The 23,124-nt window shown below is 39.2% G+C and overlaps 1 protein-coding gene and 1 long non-coding RNA gene across 4 annotated transcripts in view; one reads left to right on the top strand and one right to left on the bottom strand.

Annotated features, from left to right (window-relative positions):
• Window positions 1–1,002: 1,002 nt before the first annotated feature.
• Window positions 1,003–16,564, bottom strand: LOC128803647 (uncharacterized). Of its 2 annotated transcripts, none has more exons than XR_008435797.1 (5): window positions 16,494–16,564; window positions 10,673–10,755; window positions 3,288–3,360; window positions 1,589–1,664; window positions 1,003–1,495 (listed from the first exon to the last, which is right to left on the bottom strand). It is a non-coding gene; the product is annotated as an uncharacterized LOC128803647 (long non-coding RNA). The 2 variants fall into 2 exon arrangements; XR_008435796.1 differs by having other exon boundaries at window positions 16,060–16,554.
• Window positions 16,565–16,919: 355 nt separating this feature from the next.
• PPP2R3B (protein phosphatase 2 regulatory subunit B''beta) overlaps window positions 16,920–23,124 on the top strand; it is a 44,321-nt gene continuing 38,116 nt past the window's right edge. The window contains exons 1-2 of one of the 2 annotated variants that reach the window (XM_053970214.1): window positions 16,920–17,066; window positions 18,210–18,572. In XM_053970214.1, the coding sequence (XP_053826189.1) occupies window positions 18,225–18,572 (348 nt within the window). In that variant the 5' untranslated portion in view covers window positions 16,920–17,066; window positions 18,210–18,224. Of the gene's footprint in view, window positions 17,067–17,490; window positions 17,512–18,209; window positions 18,573–23,124 lie in introns of those variants that run through there. The other variant, XM_053970215.1, reaches the window with a different exon arrangement.

Below are 23,124 nucleotides of genomic sequence, written 5' to 3'. Positions count from 1 at the left end.
GTTCAAAATTCAGAGTTTTCAGCTGGTGCCTAATTTTACCCTTTCACTTTCCCCATTCAGAACCTCTCTTCCCATTAAGCAAGGATGACAAGTCCATCATCATGCATATGTATTATCCTCAGCTGAATTCTGTCTTTGGCAATCAGACTGTGGTAAATAAAAGGTATGGCCTAAAGAGGATTCTGCTTTGGTTCTTATTTGCTTGTAAAGCAGAAAAGAAAAAAAGGGATGATTCTTCTCTTTTTGTAAGAGATGGGTATCAAAAGAAATAATTTAGTGTTGAAATTCTGTATCTACCGATCTGGTATCTTTTCTAAAACAGACTGTTCTGCAATACACTCATGTAACCCAATTATATGATTGGTTTTATCTTTTTATGTGCATTTCTTTCTTCCCAATGGCAAACTAATCATTAGACTGTGCATTTGTGCAAAGCAACCTCTTGGACAAATTCTACTTGAGAGCTTTACCAAATTATAGTTGTATTTTAATAAGCCCATGATCCAACAGAAAACAAAGTAAACAGGAAAAGCTCTGCTGGAGCCAGACTCTCTCTGGGCTTTTCAGCTGTTTCTGCATGTAAAATTATTAGTACATGTTTATATATTCATGCATGGGGGAGAACAAGTTCAGATTTAACTGTCAATATGTGTATGTGCATACCACAGTACCCAATTTGTTGTTATTAAAAAAAACTAATAGACAAGGCTTTGTGAGTTTACTTTTCATTAGAAAAACTCAATAAACACAAGTGCTGGCTTTCTCCTGCTCTCAGTATGTAATCTCAACATAACTTATTCTACCCAGTGAAAACGTTCTCTGTTTATCAGTTTAAAATTGATCCCTCTTTTCTTGTTTACTGTTGCAATAATGGGTCTGCAGCTGAAAGAAAAGAGGTTTATTCTTATAAATAAAAGAAACACAGTCATATTCATGTTAACATGTTTCCCTGGTATTGTAAAGTTATAAAAATGGAGAAACAGGAAGAGGGTTGCCAATTTCTGTTAAATAGATGAAACAAGTCCATGAAGTATGGTTTCCCAGTTCTGGCAGCTTCTGCCTGTCTTTATTCCACTTATATTTTACTGAGTAAAATTGTCTTCTACAATGCCTCTCTGTCTTGGTAAAGCAATATCCTGCTGGTCAAATCATTAGGTATTGCTGAAGTCATTGGTATCTCAAGGTATTCAAATCTCATTTAGACTCTGATCCAAAATATAATGAGATAACTGATGCATTCCTCTTACCAGAGTATGATCACATCACAATCACCTGGGCAGGCTCTTTTTCCACCAGGCATTCTGTAATGCTCTACATCATTTGCAGTGAACTCAACTGTTCAGAAATCGTGGTGTTGACATGTGGCTAAGAAATTCCTTTATGCCCAAGATACCGCTGCATACCGCTGGCTAAGGCAATTAAAGACCCTTAAAGACGACTCTTCCAGCAATATGAAGGGGAGCTGGAATGGTTCCTTTGGTCAGCATATCCTGGCCTGCAAAACCAACAGTATCTGTAAGCTGCTAAAGTTGAAATCTTCAGAGGAAAAACAGATTTGTATCACATGTCATAAAAAATTTTCACCTACTCAAGTGAGTTCCAAGTGTCCTTCTCCAAAAATATCTCTTCTACTCTTTGTGGACTTTTCTAAATATCTGGCTTATCTAAATTCACCACAGATAAAACAAAAGCAGATTAAAGAATTGCATTAGAAAGGGTAGTCCTTTCCTCTTAAGTATTGATGCTTATTTTATGGGAGTCCAGCAGAGGTCATGTGAGGGAAAGTGACTTCTTTTTGTACTTTTATCACTCCATTCTCTCCCTTCTCCAGGAGCAACATAGTCTCAGAGGACAAAGACTAGAGTTGGAGTAGCTCTAAGGAGCCTGGCTCATCCCCTGGGCTGTAGTCCATGATGTAGAATGGTCAAAAGCAGATGTAGAATGTTCAAAAGCAATTGAACAAGCAACTTGTCTCTAATGATGCCCAGAACCTTGGGGACAGGCAGTTCCATCCAGACATGGTGGTCTAGTAAAGCACTTGTCTCCTGCTCCCCCTGTGTAATCTTTTCCACATGGTGAAAAACAGTAGCACTGAGCAGAGCTTACCACCCTACCCAATGGGAGCTGCTGACTATTGAATGCCTAATATCACAAACCTAACACTGTGTGGAAAAGAATTTTGATACTTAAAAATTCTTCCCAAAGGTATTCGATTAAGTAGGTCAGTCTCTTGCCTAGTCAACACAGCTCCTTCACTTTACTACAGAGCAGCCATTAGGCTGCAGTTTCAAGCAGTGTTTTCCCATTTAAATTATCTATCTGCATTAAGGTAACAAATAAATACATCTGGCCTTTTACATCATTGGTTTGGCCTTGCACGTACAAGTTGGTACGCAGCCTCAACTCTCACTGAGAAAACCTGAGCTGAAGATCTCCAGCACTTATCTTAAAACATCTCACAAATCATGCTTAGAGCCTTCGTAAAACCCTTTTCCTCCTTTGTTGCCTACATCTTCCAACCTATCTGTTTTTAAAGTGATACTTCTGAGGGGAAGTGAAGGTTTGCTGATACATCTTGCTTCTGGCCAACTGCCACTTTACTACATAACTTCTATTTTGCTGCATTCTCCAGCAGTCCATAAAAGTCAGTTAAAAAAGGAAGCTCCTCTCTACAGTCCAGGTGGTTGACATTGGTTTTAGTTCCCTTTCCCATATCTTAGGATTTAATAATCAAATTTCTACAGAAGATCTATCCAACAGAACTTGATGCCCAAAAATTGAGGTTTTTGTTTATTTTGAAAAATCAAGTGCATTTTATATTTACTTTTCAATTATTTTCATATAATACCTTTTCATTTGAATAATCTTGGTTTCATTTTCTGTACTATATATATTCTTTTGTTCCCATCACCCAAGTAACTGTTTAATGGTTAGCTACAAATTAGTGCTTGTTTGATCTCAGGTGTCATTCTGCCTAAAGAATTAGTGGTGCTTTTGATAATATATACTCCAAAGGTATATTGTTTTGAACAACTCTTTTGACCTACTTGTTTTCCATAATGTTTGAGGTTTCTGTCAATGTGATTTCTCTTTATCATTTTTCTTCCCTTCCCTTTACCAGAGGCTGATTTTCTTCTAACAACCTATATCATTTCAGTAAAACTCCCTTTATTTTTTAATTTTCGTAGGTTATTGAAGTCCCCAGATTCCAAAAACATTAATTTTACATTTTGTCAAATAGGAGGAAGTTCAGTAGATTCAAACAGAACTAGACTGAATAATCTTACCTATGTAAAGTCCTTTTTCCTTCACTTTGAAAAATTCAGCAACTGTAGATGAAATTCTTGTTCCTGTGACAGGCTGAAATGAAAATTAGAGTAAGTGTTATTTCATTAGATATAAAATATAAAACTCTCTGTCACTTTAAAAAAAATTATTCATATTGCATTATATAAGTAACATGCAGACAGTCCTGGTCTATCTAGTAGGCATTTTATTTTACAAAGACCCCAATCTTGCAATCCAATCTGAACAGAAGAGCCCTTTCACTTCCACTGAAAGCCAGTGAATCTATTAGGCACTAGGCTTATAGAGGTGTTCTGGCACTTTAAAATGCAGACTGGCTCGTAACAAAATCTTAAAAAAAATGTACAGAAACACTCCAGCTCATTTCTGTGTCTATAACAGAAGCCTGTTATGTTTTAGATGAAACAGGGCAAAAAAAACTGAAACATAATTTTGGTTTACATTAAAAAAAAATAGAGATTGAAATCTCTCTCCCATGGAAGAAGAAAAGGATAATTTAGAGAATGTTCAGAGAATGGACATTTGTTTTTAAAGACCTTTGAATTTGTGAGAAAACAATTCATCTCTCTGAACTCTGTCATGTGTTCTGAGATGTGGTGGGTAATGCATCGTTTCCAGTTCCAAACAATACCAACTGCAGGTGCTCACAAAGAGGTAAAAGGCTTCATTTTGCATCTGCACGTACAATCCTTGCACCACTAAAGAACCAAGGCTGGGCTTGCTAAGTTCAGATTTTTAAAAGGAGACTATTTTGTTGAAGAGCAGAATAGCTTCATAGTCAATACAGTATGCTGTTAATCATAGAATCATAGAATGGCTTGGGTTGAAAGGGACCTGAAAGACCATCTTGTTCCAAACCCCCTACCATGGGCAGGGGACACCCTTTACTAGACCAGGTTACTCAGAGTTCCATCCAACCTGGCCTTGAACACTTCCAGAGATAGGACATTCACAACTTAATAATTATACAGTATTACAAATACACCAAAAAGGCAATTATCAGATTTGAATTATTACACTGAGTTTGAAGATTTTCTTTCCAGATCATTTCTCAGAGACGACTGCATTTGTCTTCAAGAGTAACAACATTTTCAAATTACTTTTTATAGAATATGATAAAACCTTCACCAAGTTTTAGCCAACCCTGGAGAAAACCCAAGCTCAGAACTGGTGGTTGTAATATGAATGAAAGGGTCCTTAGAATTAAAATATATTTGAATGTTTGGCTATATATGACACCATCTATTCTAACTAGAAAGACCATAAGTGGTTATGTAATGATAAATTTTTAAAAATTATCCCTTACCAAATACAGAAAGGTTTCTGTAAATATCATAATGACTTTTTCTTGGACAGAATAAATATTTAGGAAATTACTGCAAACTAAACTAAGAAGTACAGACATAGAATAAGAACTCCTGAGATATCTCAAGCTGATTTTATAAATCACTCTGTAATTTACAGAGTGAGCTTAAGAAGTTGATAAATTAGCATTCCAGGATCTCACTGGAAATCTCCTTTCCTCTACCATTATCTTCAGCATTAGCTCAAAGACCTTTATCAAGACCTCCTGCCCTGCAGACACAGTGCAGTGATCCCAGTTGTGCAGCTGAGAACTGAGCAAGCGCAGCAGCTCTTGGCTAAATCACTGCCTGTATCTGTAATTGTTCGTGTTTCACAGATGCCCACACTGGGCAATATATGGCTTATTTCATAAGTGCTTGGTATCTACACTAAAACAAATAAAGACAAACTTCAAAATAAAGAGAAAATTATGCATCTTTATGGCATAACACCATCACACTTTCACAATGATTTTGAACATTTATCATTTAAAATTAGGAGTTAAGGAGGGAAAAGGGCAGAAATTGTTATCACAAACTGTCTTAGAGAGAGAACTGATTACAAATGTTTGAGAAGTCTTTCTAAACAAGACAATTTTATCCATACAAATTGTCGTAACTAGATATTCATTACCTCTCCCCACCACTGATGAACAAGCTAAAACTGCAATGGTTAAGGCTGTGAAAGATTGACCATTCCACGTTCATATGGACTTTTACTGTCTCTTTTGAGAGACTGTTACCGTCTCTGATTGAGAATGTTTTCTGATTTATAATTAAAAAAAAAAAAAAAAGTTTTTTTAAAGTTTAAAAAAAAATGCTTGACAAATATTTCATTGTCCCTATACAGCTCACTGCTGCCACTTGTTTGGAAAAATGAAAGGTAAGTTGAAAAATGCACCTTTTCCATTTTCATCTCTAATTGAATTCTCTCTTGACCCCCTTATTCCCCATGGCTGTATTTCAGGTTTTGATGATAAGAAAAAGAATTTTGTATTTGGATAATACAATTTTCTCACTTGCCTTCAGCGACCTTCAGCTCAATTTCCTCTCCCCAGAGACACTGTATATTATAGAATTGAATCAAATTCCTTATTCATAGAAAAAAAGTTCCAATTTAATCTGAATATTCAGCATTTTACACTGGTCAGGGTGATGGATGGCAAATTGAAATGCTTTTGGTTCAGGTAATCAAATGGTGGAATTCAGACTTGTATTGAAAAAAATAATGAAGTCTATTCAATATTCTCATAAGGTGCAAAAAATGCACATTACATGGTAGAACTGGGGTTTTTTCTTGTTATCTAACCAATAACATTTCCACCGCAAAAAGCATAGTAAAACATTAAGAATTTATGAAGGTTAGAAGATGTGAAAAGCAGCCACCTTTGGGGGGAAATGCAGGCATTGTAGTAAGAGTGCTCAAATGAATGAGTACAAAACTGGGGGAAAAACAGACCTGTTCTCAGTATGTACCTGCAATGTTCAATTGTGGATTACTGAAACCTTTTAATATGTGTTAAATGCTTTTTGAGAAAGAAACACAGTCCTTTTAATCACTTCAAGTTGTTTGATATACTAAACCACTGCAATGCTTCATTTCCATCCCTTAAAGTTTTGTCAAATAATGTCATCAGGTATCTCATTTTTTTCCAAGGACTATCACTTAATTTTGGAAAATCCTCTTGCTACTTGTGAATTTCAACCCCAAAACAACAATTTATTTGAACAACACTGGCTTGGCACCACACTATTGATGAAACTTACTTGGACATTTGGGCTTGGACAAGACGTCTCCAGGAAAACAAGTGTATAATGACACTGCATAAATTTAGTTTGGTTTAAAAATTTCACCAATAGTTACTTTCCTCCCTTCTAGAGGTGCACGGAATTACACTGTTTGGTTTTCAAATACTGCATACCAGTTATTTCTTTACTAGTTATTTGGAGTATTTAAGCCACAAGGAATGCCTAACTATAGGCACCACTAACACTAAATCAAAAATGTGATGCAGCAACCTAAATGTTAAGGCACTGTGTTAAAAATAAGTCCTAGGCTGCCCTTACTGACTGTACTAGAGTTTGTGCCTCCTCTATGTTTCTGCTGTCACCTCACACATACGAACCTGGTGCACAGGCATTACCCAGGACAGCAGGATGAGGGGAACTCCTGATCAGAGAAACTTCCCCATACCTGGCAGACATACCTTCAGAACTGGGGAAGAACATTTTTCATCAATTCTCCTTCCTCCACACCACAAGTAAGCAGTGCTCAGACTGCTTCTTCCCTTGGGGAAAGAGAGCTCTGCATGATGCTGGGCATGCTCACAGGGAATTTATGTTCTCTAATAACCTTGCCTTATCAGCTTGTGCAGCTTCACAGCCACAGGGTAAAGATGGAGTGTGAGGCAAGTGGAAAAAGTATGCACAGAAGCACTCTGAGGAGCAGGATGAGTGCTCAGACTATCAAGGATAATGGCTTTTTTAGAAATACTTACAAGTTAAAGCTCTTAATGCTGAACTAACTCTTAAATTAAGAGATATTGGCAAGAAATGGTGAATGCTAGCAAGAACCTGTGACCCACCAGCAGTTGCAAAGAGCTAAACCTAAGAAGACACAAAATATATTCATTTCAGCCAAGCCCCAGATTTAAAAGAAAAAAAAAATACATTTCTTCAACCTTTCCCATAAGAGAAATTTAGGAACCAAACATTACATGCACCACCATATGGCGTAAGGGTGGTTCTGCAATGGAGGTCACTAATAGGTACACTGATGAACAAGAAAATAAGAGCCCAACTACTATTCCCAGGTCCCTTACATCTTCAGGACTTGCAGGAATATAAATAACTAAAATGCACTATTTTATAGGTAAAAGTGAATACATACCAAATAGATGCACAGTTTGGAGTGTGTTATATAATCAGAAACACAAAAATTAATTTAAGATGTCATAGAAGAGGATTTAAGCATGTGATTTTCAAGTAATTTAAGTAGAAGCTTGTCCTTTGTCTTGAACAGGATGGAAAACAAGTGCATAGTTCTGACAAATCTATTATTTCAAGGTCCAGAACTAAGGACATTTACGGCATGCGTTTATTTCTGCTGAGTTATTTGGAAGGTCTTTTGTAAACACCTCTATGGGAATATTAGAAGTGTAAGACACATGTGACAGCAATTTTTACCACAAAGTAAAAAGGAAAATTGGAAAAATATTTTAATTTTGTTGAAAAGTTGTATTCCAATCTTGTTCCTTCCAGAAGAGTTCTTAGTCCTTGCAGAAGGGCTAAGTACTGAGTCAGGACAGTCAAGCTATGTGAGGAAGTGCTTAAAAGTCAGGAAACTGCAGCATTGAAATACTAATACAAGCTAGTTTCATGTTACCATGGGGACTATTCCCAAAGGCCATATTAGCCTATGGCCACTAAGCCCCATGGGAGAACTCTCACAACCAAGGGATACCAACAGGCTCTTCTGGAGGGCAGTTCAGATCAGGAAACCAGCTCCAGCCCAGAGGAGTCTGCATCACCCAGATAAATTTAGCCACTGTGAATACTCTTCATACATTCAGATTACATTCTTTAACTGCAATTATTTTGCCCAGGATCATGTGGAACATTATGCAAGCTTTGTCTTCTTCCAGTGTGTACTTTTCTCATTTCCATAATAGTCCCATATTGGATCTATACCTTGGCAGTTGCTGACTGCTGTCACAGTCACTTCTTTTTTCAGCTGGTAGAATTAAAAGGTAAATGTTAATTGCAGGGACTATTTCTCTAACCTTGTCTCTGGGACAGAATATTTAATCGGGAACAGTATCGTTCATCACAGCTGCAGCCTATTTGATAAATGCTTGTTAAAAGCCAGACTCCCTGTCTGCTGGATATGCTGCCTCACTGAGGACTGGGGGAGTAAAGCAGCTCAAGATAGCTATCGTTAGTGCCCCTCCAGTGCTCCTTTCAGACCAAAGGACAAACATGGTTGTGACAGTGTGCTAAATACTCTGGCCCAGCGCTCACGAGGCTTTTGTTCTTCGTCTGTGTGCTAACCCCAGTAAGCCCGGAGAGGAGCAGAGGTTCCCATGTTAGCTGGCACAGCACGTGTGAGCTGCTGATCCGCTCTGAATGTACGCCAGCTTGGGTAGCAATTTAATAAAGCAGCTGAAGCTAATGCCATTTTTTGGCACCACATAAAAGAGTTTGTTGTAGGGTCACATATATGCATATAAAGGGTCATGTACCAGCAAATTTTCAGGAAATAGTAGACATGCACATTATTAGACTGAATTGCTGTCTGGCTCCAATATCTAAAATATGTAGCCAACTCTTAACCCTACGTCTCAGCATTCTGATGCACTTAAATCAGAAAAACATGTAGGGTTTCTGTGTCTTAAGTGAAGTTTCTAGAGTAGGAGAAGAATATCAAGAAAGTAGCACCAGATTCTATACAAAAATACTCAAAGAGCAATACTGCTGGAATTAGTGCCACTACTGACACTAATTTTGATTAAAAAACGCTTTTCAAAATCTGAGATTGCCTCTAAAACCTTGATTTTAAATAAATTAATCTGGGGCTCATTTTTTTATGAGGATTTTTGAACCAATAATTTTGTATTTCCAATACTTTCTTTGCAACTACAAGGACTCCTTTTAACATGCACATTTAATAGAAGATAACATTATTACATAATCATGGGACTCTGGAGCTTTATAAGAAAAACACTAAATCTTATTAAACTTGTGATAAAATTATTGGTGTTGGCAACCTTGCAGACATATGCAAGAGCTGCACAGTGTTTTCCTCCTCTAACTACTGTAACTAAAAGGACTTTAATGAGAGCAAAAGAATGTGGCTCTGTCTGCCCAGAATCTTTTGGAATTTTCACTTTTCCCTAATGAAAATGAAAACAAATACTTTTCTTTTTTTTTTTCCTGTAAGCTTTTACGGACATCTGAACTGACTTTCGTAATGAAAAAGGATTAAGCAAACTCAGGAAAATTATAAATGTGGTTTGTATTAGTGTACTAATTAGCTCATAAATTTAGAAATAGTTAATCTTTTAGTTTTGGTGAATGAAAATAGAGGTCAAATCACAGATCAGATCTTATAAATAGAGTAATGCAGCAGTGAATTAAATCCCCCAGAGCATAGGTGTCTGATCTCATAGTATTATGAAAACTGGAAATCTTGCTACTGACGTTGAAGAGCACAAGGTGAATTTAGCCAAAGTTGTAAAATACTACTCAAGCAGACAGATACTTAGCAAATAATAATAAAAACAATGTGATTTATTAGGTGTGTACTTCTCATTGTATTGTCATCCAACAACTAACTATATTAATTATTTTTAGTTCCGTGAGCTAATTAGAGCAGTGGTAGCTGGCAAAATTCTGTGGTTTACTGCAGCTTCTATTTATTGCGTGTATTTATGTATATGGATATTCAAAAGACCCTGCCCTATAAATATTCATGTTATTACAGAAACAATTGTGGATACCAAGTAATAAAAATATACTTGTCCATTACACAATTTACATTTCTTTAGAACTGCCAAAGTAGAAAAAGAGTAGAGGCGCTGTTTTACGCTGCCTGATTGATAATCTGATGAAGACTGCTCTGATGAAACAAATAAAAGTAGATTCTATCCCAAAACAAGTTTAGGTCTCAGTTCTTCAGACTGGGTCCTAGCCAGGTGATGGAGATGCAAGAGCCGAGCACCTGGGCATGGTAGCAGACAAGTAGCTGGCAGACATTACAAGCTGCTGGATACAAGAGCTCAGAGTCTTCTCTCCCCTTTAATGATTGCACCAGGACAAGGTTAGAAGAGAACTGGGCTCAGTAACACTCAACGTGGAGAATGAATGGACTCCCATTCTCACACCCCATAAACATCCTCATGCACACCTTGTTAAACACCACCCCAGAGACTGCATTTCAAGCAGTTTTCCATAAACTCCATGTGACCTGGATACAATGCTAGATAAAACCATCGGATAAAATACAGCACTAGAAGTATGTGAACCTGGGATTAGAAGATCAGGGTGACTTAATGCAGAACCAGCCTTCACATCTGGACTGCTGCAAACATCACTCAGTCCAAGGCCCCTGTGGAAAAAAACCAACACACCAACAGTAATTCAGTAAAATGTATAAGAACTGCTCATTGCTAGAGCCCTACAGTGAAATGCAGTAGGAATTAATCTAAACACATGATGGCAAACAACTGCTGAATCAATTTTCTTCTTTGGCTTGTAGTGCACCTGCTCTTACAGAATCAACATTTTATACTCTTTTTTTTTCTTGCAGAGATGTAATATTCCTGCATTAAACCAACTGCTCAGGTAAGGAGAGAGCCAGGGACAAGGCCTTATTCTAACTACATGGTGCATGTGATAAGGAGGAAACACAATGTGTCTGCAAGTACAGAATGTTTAAATGCCTCTACTCACAACGAAAGCTGGCAGGTTACAAAAGAATTTGTAATTATATATCTTATTTGCTCTTAAGGAGTTGTGCACCAGCACAACCAGACTCTGTATTACTGCAGTATTCTACCTCAAGGTGGTAGGAGACAGAAAATTCAAGCCTCACATCACAATATTAGGCTCTTCGGAGAGCATTGCTGGCTGCCAAACATGTGCACCAAGTCAGCATTGCTGACATATTTTTGCCTGCTTATGATGCTACTTCTGGAGGCCATATGACCTACAGTTCACCATTCCAGGTCTATTTTTGGTAAGTTGCTGCAAGAAAGGATGGAGTGGTATGGTTAGCTGGTATGGGTACATAGTTCAATGGATTACCAGTTACTACCATTTTCTTAATATTTATCTTCATTTCTTAATATTTATCTTCATTCATCAGCATAAGGCATGCAAAACCCTCTTAGTTTCCCCCCACATTAGTACCAGGACTAGGAATCTGAGGGCCAGTATCCTTCACTTGATGGAAAGCAACATTTACACTCCCCTGAAGTGTCTCTGACTGCATACCATAAGCAGGTTTACAAGGAACATCACCTTGGCAGCACTACCTCAATGAACCCATCTGGCCAAAATTTTCAATAACAACAACTTAAATAAAAGTGGCTGGTTTGTCAGAGACATTCAGCACACCTGCTTCCAACTAAGTTAGCACATCAGGAAATCGAAACACAGTTATTTTAGTGTCTATATATAGGTTAGAACTGGACTTCACATGCCTAAATTTCAAAGTTGTGAAATATGTCAGCAAAAGGATTATAAAATAATTATAAAAGCAAAAGCCTAATCAAAATGCGATATTGTCGTTAAAGCAGCATTCAAAAGAGGTACTGTAGTTCTCTTCCCTGAGTGACAGGCTATCATAGTTTAACATCAGCCAAATACCACACAGCTGCTCACTCACTCCCCCACCAGCAGGATCACGGAGAGAACTGGAAAGGTAAAAGTGAGAAAACTCATGGGTTTGGAATAAACACAGTTTAAGAGGAAAGGCAAAAGCTATGCACACAAGTAAAACAAAACAATTAAATTAATTCACTGCTTCTATGGGCAGGCAGATGTTCAGTCATGTCCAGGAGAGCAGGACTCCATCATACAGAATAGTGACATGAGAAGAATCATGACTCCAAACATCCCCCTCTTCCTCCTTCTTCCCCCTCTTTATATACTGATCATGATGTCATATAGTCAGGAATATCCCTTTGGTCTGTTGGGGTCAGCTGTCCTGGCTCACAATGTCCCATGCATCCATAGTCTGCTCATCAGCCTGGCAGTAGGAAAAGCAGAAAAGGCTTTGGCTCTGCATAAGCCCTGCTCAGCAATGACAAAAACAGTTCTCCATTACCAACCCCATGTTCAACAGAAATGCAAAGCAAGCCCATACCACCCCTGTGAAGAAAGTTAACCCTACCCCAGATAAACCAGGACAAAGACACATTAAACACTCCAGAATAAGGACTCAGAAAGATCCTGCAGTGAACTGTATTTTGATCTCAGGCACATGTTCCCCTCATCCTGCCACTCTGTTTAAGGATGATGACTGCTTTTGAGACGGGATGAGAGTATATCTGACACAGCCCTGTGCAAGCAAGTAAATACAATTCTCCAAACACATGTATCCTATCTAACTTTAGACTTCTAAAATGTGGTTATGTATACCTCAAATACTAATTGAGATTCTTATTAAGTAGTGGAGAGGAACACATTTAAGTCATGTTACAGCTGATCTAGGTTAGATGTCTACTTCTGGGTAACATTTATCAGGCCTTAGAAATGTTGCTTTAGCACAGAGAGATTGGACACACCTCTTTTATTACCTGTATGTCTAAGTTGTACAGACCCAAGGTTATCAGAAAGAAGCCCAGCTCTCACTGCAAAATGCTGATTAGGAACATTCCTTATGAACACCACTGCCCTGTGCCACTGTACACAGTAACAAATAAAGGCAAAGGAAGACTATGATATTTAGCCAGGAACATATATTGACAGTACTGCTAACATCACACTTCCTGAGTCAATACTAGTGAAGCAAGATCAGAAAAGAGCTGTAGGCAACAGAGCCAACAAGAGCTGGATGTGGCTCTTCAGTTTGTGCACTAGGGTTAGTACCACCACACACAGCATGGAGGGAGGTACTGTGCCACACGGGTACACCAGTACGGTGTACTAACTCCACTGCATTGGGCTGTTAGGCCCAAGCACTCCTGTTATTAATTGGCTCGAGTTACATCAATGCACCACTCTGTTGCACTTATTAAAGAAGTGCCTCACCTAAAGCATAGTCTGTGTCTTTTACAGCACTAAGTGTGATCCCATCACTAAACTTTCAGTTATCAGTTGGATATTGCATGCTCGGTACTTTAATATTTAATAATTATTCAGTGGATTTTTAAAGGAGACCATCCTTAAACCAGATGGATACATTTCATAAAAATGGTAAGACACTAGAACAGATTTTTGTTTTCCATACATTGAAAGCAACATAAAAAAGGTTCAGCTTCTGTACTCACCATGTCAAGCAAGAACAAGGAAATAGCAGCCAAAAAGAATTTCAATTTTCAATTCTCGGTGGAAGATCTGAACAAAGAGGTTCAATTTAGGTATTTCTCCACTTTTGGCCAAGTTTTAGCCTCTGTATCTCTACAAACACACACCTCTACCAGTAGATACACCCCTACCAGTAGATACTACATGGGACATTGTGAGCCAGGACACTAGGAGTGTCTAGATGAATCAGTAGACCTGATTCATCTAGACACAAGTTCAAAACATCTGCCTCAATTACCAGTTCTGGTACAATCTGGTGAGGATGCCCAAAGTGTTTTCCTCTTAACAGAAGGCAGATGGAATTGATTCCTCTCTCACACCACTATTATCTGTGACACAGTCTAATGAAGTCAGAGCTAAAATTGCGTTGAATCTACACTAGCATGCATGAGAGAACACTATGACTGTGCGCATCTCTCAGAGGGTTTTTTCATTTCTTTTTTTCTTATTTCTCATGTTCCTCTGGGAGATCTCATTGCCAGTTTCAACAAAGGGCATCATCTCTTTGCAGATGATATCCAACTCTACAACTCTGTCAAGTCAGTCTCTGATCCCCTTCTTCCCAGCTGTCTTCAGCATGTCAATCAACAGATGGCTACACCATCACTAAGGAATGCTTCAAAGGCATTCAAAATGTTTTAAAAGTCCTCTTTGTTCCATGTCTCTTGCTCTGTTATCAGTCTTCTTAATTCAGCCCTTCAGTTCTCCGCCAAAAATCTTACTGCTATCCATAACACAGGGTTTTAAATTTCTTTTCTCTACTTAAAAGCTACTTCCATATTATATACAGATTTATCCATACTTTGACATCTGCTTCCGCTGTGTTATGTTGAATGTTTTACTCCAGTTTAAAAAATGCCATTTTGTACACTGTGGCCTCCCAAAAACATATTTTCTAATTTCACCAACCAATGGGCAGGAAACAGAATACTACCCTACTTCAAAAAGTGGAGACTCCCTCAAGAATTTTCAATGTCTTCTTAAGTGCAGAATCTCATTTTGAGACTTGTGAAAATATATTTCAGTGTCTACAGCTGGAAGCTAAAGCCTTCTGATATACTTAGAGTAATACTGGGTTTTGCCAGATGACTGTTATTATCAAAATATCATTCTGGTATTACCTAAATGTAATTGCGTTGGACTGTACCAGATTTCTCTCACAGCATCTTGGCTTTTGATTCTCCTCAGGCCTTTCTTATCTCTGTATCTTCTCTACAAGCTTCCAAAAATGAGAAAACAAGCCCATTCTTCACTTACCCTATTTTACTCTTACTTGCATTTTCAAGCCTTCTCTTCAAACCACTGTATCATCTTTGGTTCGGTACAGCCCCATTTCCATAGCATTAACGTTCCAACAATTTGTAACAATAACCTGCCATAAATCTGGAGTGTCTCTGCTGGTAAAGGAATTGGCAGAATGTAAAATGGATTAACAGAAGTGAAGTGTAGCCACATGAGGAAAAGTAAGCGCAGTGGAAATAGGGAATCTGATGTAAAAATACCAATAAGTCATTGATAGAAAAAATACCAAAGGAAAAAAGCATATGGGCCAATGGACAACCACCTAAACCCCACTGATAAGTGCACCCAGGGAGCCTCAAAGGGGTGCCCCTGAAAGCTGACAACCACAAAATCCCAGTGTATGTTTTCCAGTACAAAAAAGGGACTGCAAACAGATTGGCACACATCATTCTCTTAGTAAGAGGATTATCCTTCTATCTGTTACTACTTCCACCTCCTGTGTCATCCTATCATTTGCAATCCTGTAACACTAGTGGTAACCATAGCCACTGTGTAGAAAGAGCATTTAATGTTCTCCTTTTAACAGCATTTAGCAGATGGAACCAGCTCACTTTCACGGAACCACAGAATGGGTAAATTGTGTGGAAGAGATTACAGTGGGTCATCTGATCCAATATCTCTGCTCAGGCAGGGTCATTCTAAAGCACATGGCACAGAAGTGCATCCAGATGCTTCTTGTACATCTTTCATGAGGGAGACTCTACAGTCTGGGCAATCTGGGCAATCTGTTCCAGTGTGGTCACCTGCACATTAAAGACTTTTTTTCTCATATTCAGGTGGAGTTTCCTGTGCATCAGTTTCTGGCCCTTGCCTCATGTCCTAGTGGTTGGCACCACCAAGAACTGTCTGGACCCATCTCCTCAGCACCCCCTCTTTGGATGTTAATACACATTAATAAGTTCCTCTCCTAATCATGTCTTCTCGAGGCTGAACAGGCCCAGCTCCCTCTGCCTTTCCACTTAACAGGGATGCTCCTTTCTCCTTATTCTCTTTGTCACCCGCTGCTGGACCCTCTCCAGAAGCTTCACATCTCTTGGGCTGGGGAGCCCAGAACTGGACACTCGAGATGGGACCTCACCAGGGCTGAGCAGAGGGGCAGGATCACCTCCCTCGACCTGCTGGGAATGCTCTTTATGGATACCACTGGCCTTGTCCCCAAGGACACATTGCTGGCTCAGGGACAGCTTGTTGTCCACCAGGACCCCCAGGTCCTTCTCCACAGAGCAGGTCAGCCCCAGCCTGTGCTGGTGGCAGGGTTATTCCTCCCCAGGTGCAGGGCTCTGCATTTGCCTCTGAATTCCAGGCAGTTCTTGTCTGACCCTTTTTTCAAGCTGTCGAGGTCTTTCTGAAGGGCTGCACTATCGGCCACTCCTCCCGGCTTTGTGTCATCAGCAAACTTGTTGAGCGAGACACTCTGCCCCTTCATCTTTAACTTTGCCAGCTCCTCTCAGAGAGCCAGTGAGGAGCAGCCCGTGAGACGCCGAGACTTTGTCAGAGCTCTAAGCTGCGCACCGGCGGCGGCGGCAGCGCGGTGGCTCGGGCAGGGCAGGGCAGGGCAGGGCAGGGCAGGGCAGGGCAGAGCATCGCCGCGTCGGCCCGGCGGCCCCTCCGTCGCCATGGCGACCGGCGGCCGCGTCCCGCGGGGCGGAAGGGCCGCGCTCTCGCGAGATGGCGGCGGCAGGGCTGGGCCGGGCCGGGCCGGAAGGAGGCGCGGATTTGAAGACGGCGGCGGCGGGAAGGGGCGGTGGCGGAGGCGGAACGGGGCAGGTGAGTGTGGCTGTGTCGTGCTGTGGAGTCACGTCGCTCCTGAGCCGCTGCTGCGCCGCTGCTGCAAGACGAAGTGCGGGGCTCGCCCGAGGGGAGCGAGCCTGTGGCTGCAGCGCCGGCTCCCCGTGCCCGGGGCGGCGCCGGGCTGGCCCTTCCCCAGGACCGTTTCTTTCCAGGCGAATGGCGCTTGAGGATGGCTGAGTGCAGCCGCCAGCGCCGTGAAGTTGTTGAGCTTAAAAAACTAGGGAAACGAGTTTGCCTTCATTTTCAGAAACACAATAACTGAACTGAAAAGTTACAGCGGTTTGGAAAGTTTAGGTGGTGCAGTGTTAAAAGGCTTCTAGTTCTGCCGCGGGACGAGGATGAGCTTTAGGTCTTAGTAGGATGTTCGCTTGCTAGGTGTTACTCGTTTCCAAATTGAAGTGCTTGTTTTAAAGCTTGTTCGGCCAAGTATTTGTATATAGAATCATTTAGGTTGGAAGAGACATCTAAATCATCAATCATATATCTTTTATCATATGATTTTACGCATATAGATCAAATTCTGTGAAGGACTTTAAAAAAAAACACAAAAGTGAGGAAGCATAGATTTTAATTTGAACTATACCAAATCGTTAAGTAATTGGATGCCGAAAATCTTTATGGTAACTTTGGTTCTGTTCTCAGTGTTTCATTCCATTCCTCTCTCTCTAACACCAAAAAAAAAAAAAAAAAAAAAAAAAAAAACCTACGGAAAAAAACACCAAAAACCTGTTTGTTTCAGGTGAGTAACTGAACCTGAAATCACACTGTCGCAATTCTTGAGTTACATTGGATTTTACAATAGTTTTGAAAAACTGCAAAAGTGTGTCAAATAGGAGGTTTTTAAAATACCAAATTACAAAGCTTTGGGGATCCCTCACATGGGGGGATGCAAGATTTTAAGTCCCTGTCACAACCTCAGAATGGAAATTGACTATTCAGTCTTAGTTCTAAATCTCCTGACTGAAAGACTTGCTAATTAAATCCTACTTGTTCTATTGCCAGGATTTAGCATGAACTGCTTAGATATTTACTTCTTAGTATGTTCAATTTTAAGTATTTTGAAGTCTTATTTTTCATAATACATATGTTTTTAACACATATTCTAAGAGGATATTTGTAATATTTGTTAGCTATCTCTTTGAGAAAGCCCAAGTGCAGTTTCTTGTTCTCTAGTCGCCACCATTTAAAAGTATGTTTTTAAAAGAAGTTATCCATTATTTAAAAGAAATTATTGGAATTGACTCTGACTGATTTTTGGCTTACACTTATAAAATGTTGTTGAAGTCGCACATTAAAATATAATTCTCAACTTCTGTTGGTACCTTGAAGGAATAAATATTAACACTTTGTTAAATAATGTCTGTGAAACACTGAATGGTGAATGGAATATTTATATGCTTGTCAAATATTTACTTTGAATTTGAACCAACAAAACAGGGGAACTGTCAGAAAATGTCACCTGGAAAAGTTCTGCAACCTGCAGTGAAAATGAAGGTGGATGAACTCTTTTTGTGCTGGTTGAGTCAGCCTGCAACTCAGCTAATACTGAAGGACTGCTTGAGAAGAATCAAGAATAAGGAGAAAACAGAGTTTGGTAATGCAGATTCAGGAAACAGTAAAAATGAGAGCTTCATCAGTAAAAATTCCAATTCCAAACAGTGCATATTAGGAGATACCAGGTTGCCTTTGATGTCTTTGAGTCCTCCTCAGCTTTCTACTACTCTTCCATTGGCAACTCCAGCTAGCTCAAGGAGCATTTCTAATGTTAGAGCAACGCGTCGATCCTCAGGGACCAAAGAAGTAAGTTTGTTTCTTATTAGATTTATTTGTTTAAATGGAACTGACTTTTGTGTTTGTGGTATTTGCAAATTGTGTAAGTAAATAGTTTCCCCAGAGGAAACTATCAGGAGTGGACTGAAGCAGCTGCACTGAACCTAAAATACCAATGTTTGTGTGTCATTAATGTTGGTGGATAGGTGGTCAGAGCTTCCATAAGATTATCTTGAGTCCTTGCCATCTAATTGTGGATGAATTTAAGTCCTGTGTTTGTGTTCCTTTTATAACATACTGCCTTGACTGCAAATATTCCTTTGTCTAATGATACCAGGCACTGTTGTTAGTACAAGACTCAAATTTGGCTTCACGGGATCTGCATATTAACAAAGTAATTGTTTTGGTACTGCATGGTACACTCGGGACTTCCTTCCTAATGAGCTCTTTATTTATAACAGACAATGCCCTCTATGCAAGGATGACAACCCTGCCCCCAACCTGAAATATTCTTTTTAAGCTTGCAATTCAGTTCAATCTAGTTTCTAGCTCTTTTCATAATTTGTAAAAACAAAACTGGATAGAAAATGTTGTCATGACTGACTAATTTAAGTGTTGCTTATGTATGATCAACAACCATAGAATTATAGAATGGTTTGGACTGCAAGGGACCTTCAAGACCATCTAGTTCCAACCACCCTGCCATGGACAGGGACACCTTCCATTAGACCAGGTTGCACAAATCCCCATCCAACCTGGCTTTGAATACTCCCAGGGATGGGATATGCACAGCTTCTCTGAGCAACCTGTTTCAGTGTCTCACCATCCTCACAGTAAAGAATTTGAATAATTTCTTCCTAATATTTGCTCTAAATGTACCCATTCAGTTTAAAGCCCTTGTACAAAGTCCCTCTCCAGCTCTCTTGTTGGTCCCCTTTAAGTACTGGAAGGCTGCTCTAAGTTCTCCCCAGAGCCTTCTATTCTCCAGGTGGAACAACCCCAACTCTCTCAGCCTGTCATCTTTGGCAAGGTACTGCAGCCCTGTGATCATCTCTGTGACCTTCCTCTGGACTTGCTCCAGCAGATCCACATCCTTCTTATACTGATGACCCCAGAGCTGGGCTCAGCACTCCAGCTGGGGTCTCACCAGAGCAGAGCAGAGGGGCAGAATCACCAGCCTTGCCAGGCTGGCCAGCTGATTTTGATGCAGCCCAGGACATGTTTGGCTTTCTGAGCTGCAAGTGCACATTGTTGGGTCATCCAGGAACATCTCCAAGTCCTCCACCTCAGGGCTCCTCTCAATCCATTCCCCACCCAGCCTGTTTTTGGCTTGGATTTCCTTGTCCCAGATGCAGGACCTTCTACTTGACTTCACTGAACTTCATGACATTCATAAGGACTGTATTCATAACTTCATGACATTCATAAAGACATATGCTGTTTGTGCTGTAGGAGTATAAATTAATATCTTTTAATAGTACTGGGAAATTTTAAGCAGTTGTAACTCCCAATTGCTTTATATACTTTGGTATCTTAGTACAATGTCCAAACCTGGTATCCCAGGGAAGCCTGTTCAGTTGGGTAAGGGTAGAGAGGATAAAGCTGGGATGTTTAAGAGTATCAGTTATTTATTGTTTCTTGTTGATATGCATTGAGTGTATAGACTTACCCTTTAACCCATAGGAGTAACAGCATCTTTTGCACTTAAACATTTAAAGTGATCTCTTGGTTTCATAAATACTAATTTTCAAATCTAGTTTGACAACTTCTTAGCTCCAAAACACCACATGTCCAGTCTAGTGTTTGTCTAGATTGACTTTACAATAATAGGGACTTGTGTTTTTGTATAATCGCCAGCCAGACAGCAGGGCATGGCAATTGATTTACTTTTTTGTTGTTGTTCACACTATTATATTTCCTGTTCTAGTGAAATGCAGAAAGTCAGTCAGCAGATGCTCAGTTTATTCTTGTATCAGATAAAAGCAAGCAAAGTAAGAGTTTCTGTGAAAACCCACTGTTATTTACTATACTTGATCACTAACTTGTGTACTGTAATTTCTCTTCATGTGTCTTGGTTGATTACTTGAAGTAAATCCCATGAAGAAGAACTAGAAGAGATTAATGAAGAGTAACATCCTTGACTTAATTGGAATTGTTAGCACAGTGCTGAGAGAACGTAGAGGGGTTAGGTTGTTGGTTGCTTGAGTAGGTTGGGGAGGGGGAATTTCCAAGCAATAGAAATTTATTTAGGTGAACTGAATCTTCATCCAAAAGTTTCTTAATCTCCAAGTGTAAATTGCATTTGCAGCTGGCATCAGCTCTTAAATACCACCAAGATCTGCGTGTTCTGCCATGGCAGTGTATTTTCTCTTAGCACAACGTACCCCGCTTTCTTCCACAAACTACTTCATGCAGTGTCAAAACGAATGCCTCTGCTGTTGTGCATCTTGCTATGTTTTTCAGATCAAGCCACAATGGTTTTACCTACCTCATATGAGTTTTAAGTAAGTTCGAGGCCCTCATCTTGTTTCTGTAAGTGGAAGAAAATGTTTCAGATACTGGACCTACAGTACAAGCTAATACAGATTTAAATTCTAAATAGCAGTCCTAAAAAACAGTCAAAGTGAATGTGCTTAGCTCTGTGTGCATGAGGGTGTTATTAGGAAAAGGCTTTTACATCCAGTCATAAAGAGCTGGAGAATTATTTCTGTTTGGACTATGTAAGTCAACTTAAGCATCTTACTGAACTTTTTCTCATTGTGCACTGGAAGTCAAATAAGGCAGCATACAAACAATTAACTTACTTCGGCATGATACATTTTCAGTATCACTGAGCTAAATCACTGCATTTGATTATGGGTAAGGCTGCTGTATGCCTTTTTCCTGTTTCTTAAAATGTTCCTGCAACTTTTTTGAAGGATACCAAACGATAAAGCTGATAACAGAAAACCACCGTATTTAAGTAATTACCAGGAAGTAAGTATGAATGTGTAGAAAAACAACTTTTTCATGCTACGGGTTTCTGTACTTGTTAGCAAAACATGTTTTTCTGAATAGAAAGCATCTTAATTAGAATCTAATTAGATGTGTAATCTTTTATACTTTATACAGTAGCATATGAGCAAAATAAGTTGGTGTGCTGATGGCAACCATTAAACAGCATTAAATGTACTGTAGCTGTCAGTTATTGTATTCAAGGAGATCTTTGCTTTTTTCAAAAGATTAGCTTCTAATTGAAGCCTGTGAGTTATACTTCTATCCAAAATTGAGCAGTTGCTATCTATTTTGTGGAAACACTGATGTCTTGTCAGAGGAGAATTTGCTGTCTTTCAAGATAGTTGAAGCCCTCCCCTGATTAGCAAGTCAAAAGTACTTATTCCAATAATGTAAGAACCTACATGGTCTCTATGGAATTTTTTCATCTGGACAGGTCATTAAAGCCATGTTGAGAGTAAACTGTTGACTTAATCCAAATGCATATTTTAAAATCTGTTCAGAACTCTACCATGAAAATTCATCTTTCAGTGTGTTTTAATGCAAATGAAAACAAAACAGTGCTTGTTTAGGAATGTTTTTTTTTTTCCCTTTATGGGAGGTACTTTTCTTCACTTGCCTGGTGCCATTCACAGTGAGGTGGATATCTGACTGTACCCATTGTTGTAAACATGTTAATTGCAGAGTTCTGGTCACTTTGGTTATGTGATGTGAAGTGCTTGCTAGCACTTGGTATTCTGCAAGTAGGGCTGTGTATTCTATGTACTACATGCTTCAAATAACAAAAAATTTAGAGACTAAGACATTTTGGCATTCAAGTCCAAAATATTTTCTGAGTGTATTGTTGAAGAAATTTGAGAGCTGTAACTTTCAAACTAGAAGGATAGCTGTGGTGGATTTCTTCTAACCCTTATCACAACTGTAGATAGATTTAATAGTGTTTCTGGGACTCTAGATTATCCTAAACAAATGGGGCATGCACAATTGTACACTGTTCATCACACTTTCAAAAATGCTAGTCCTCAAGGCCTAAAAGGTGCCATGGGCAAGATGTTTAATCCTGACCAGCTGGTGTGCAAGGCATTGGGGAAACAATTTACAGAATTCCCTATTGGCGTTTTGTGGGATGATGGTGCAGAGAGAATGTGGTATAATCAGAAATACTTCAAAGTTATTTTCCATTTCTCTGCAGGGTCAACCTTTGATATAAAGGTACTTCTTGAAGTGGTTTCACTATATCCTTTATTTGATAAGCATATTGTTCCTGCTTGTTATCCTCTGGCAGTTAAAGCTAATTTTCCTCCTATTTCTGTAACTTGTAAATGTTTTTATTTCTTTAATATGTGGCTGCTTAGCTTTATCATGAATAACATTCTTGCCAAATTTTTGTAATCAGTTACTTGATTTAAATATAGTGGTACTGCCATGATCCATTTTAGTTTAAAGGGAGTTTCATTTTTAGAATGAAACCTTTTAACATTGACTGAAGTCTGAATAACATTTAACAGTTGTTTTTTGAAACAAATGAATTCTGAGAGCTCGAGGGTATCATCTTAGAAGGTGTCTGCATCTGAATTGCTGCCTCGTA

This window comes from Vidua macroura, chromosome 2 (genome assembly GCF_024509145.1).
Source record: "Vidua macroura isolate BioBank_ID:100142 chromosome 2, ASM2450914v1, whole genome shotgun sequence".
Lineage (NCBI taxonomy): Eukaryota > Metazoa > Chordata > Aves > Passeriformes > Viduidae > Vidua > Vidua macroura.
This window is presented reverse-complemented; position numbering and strand designations above follow the sequence as displayed.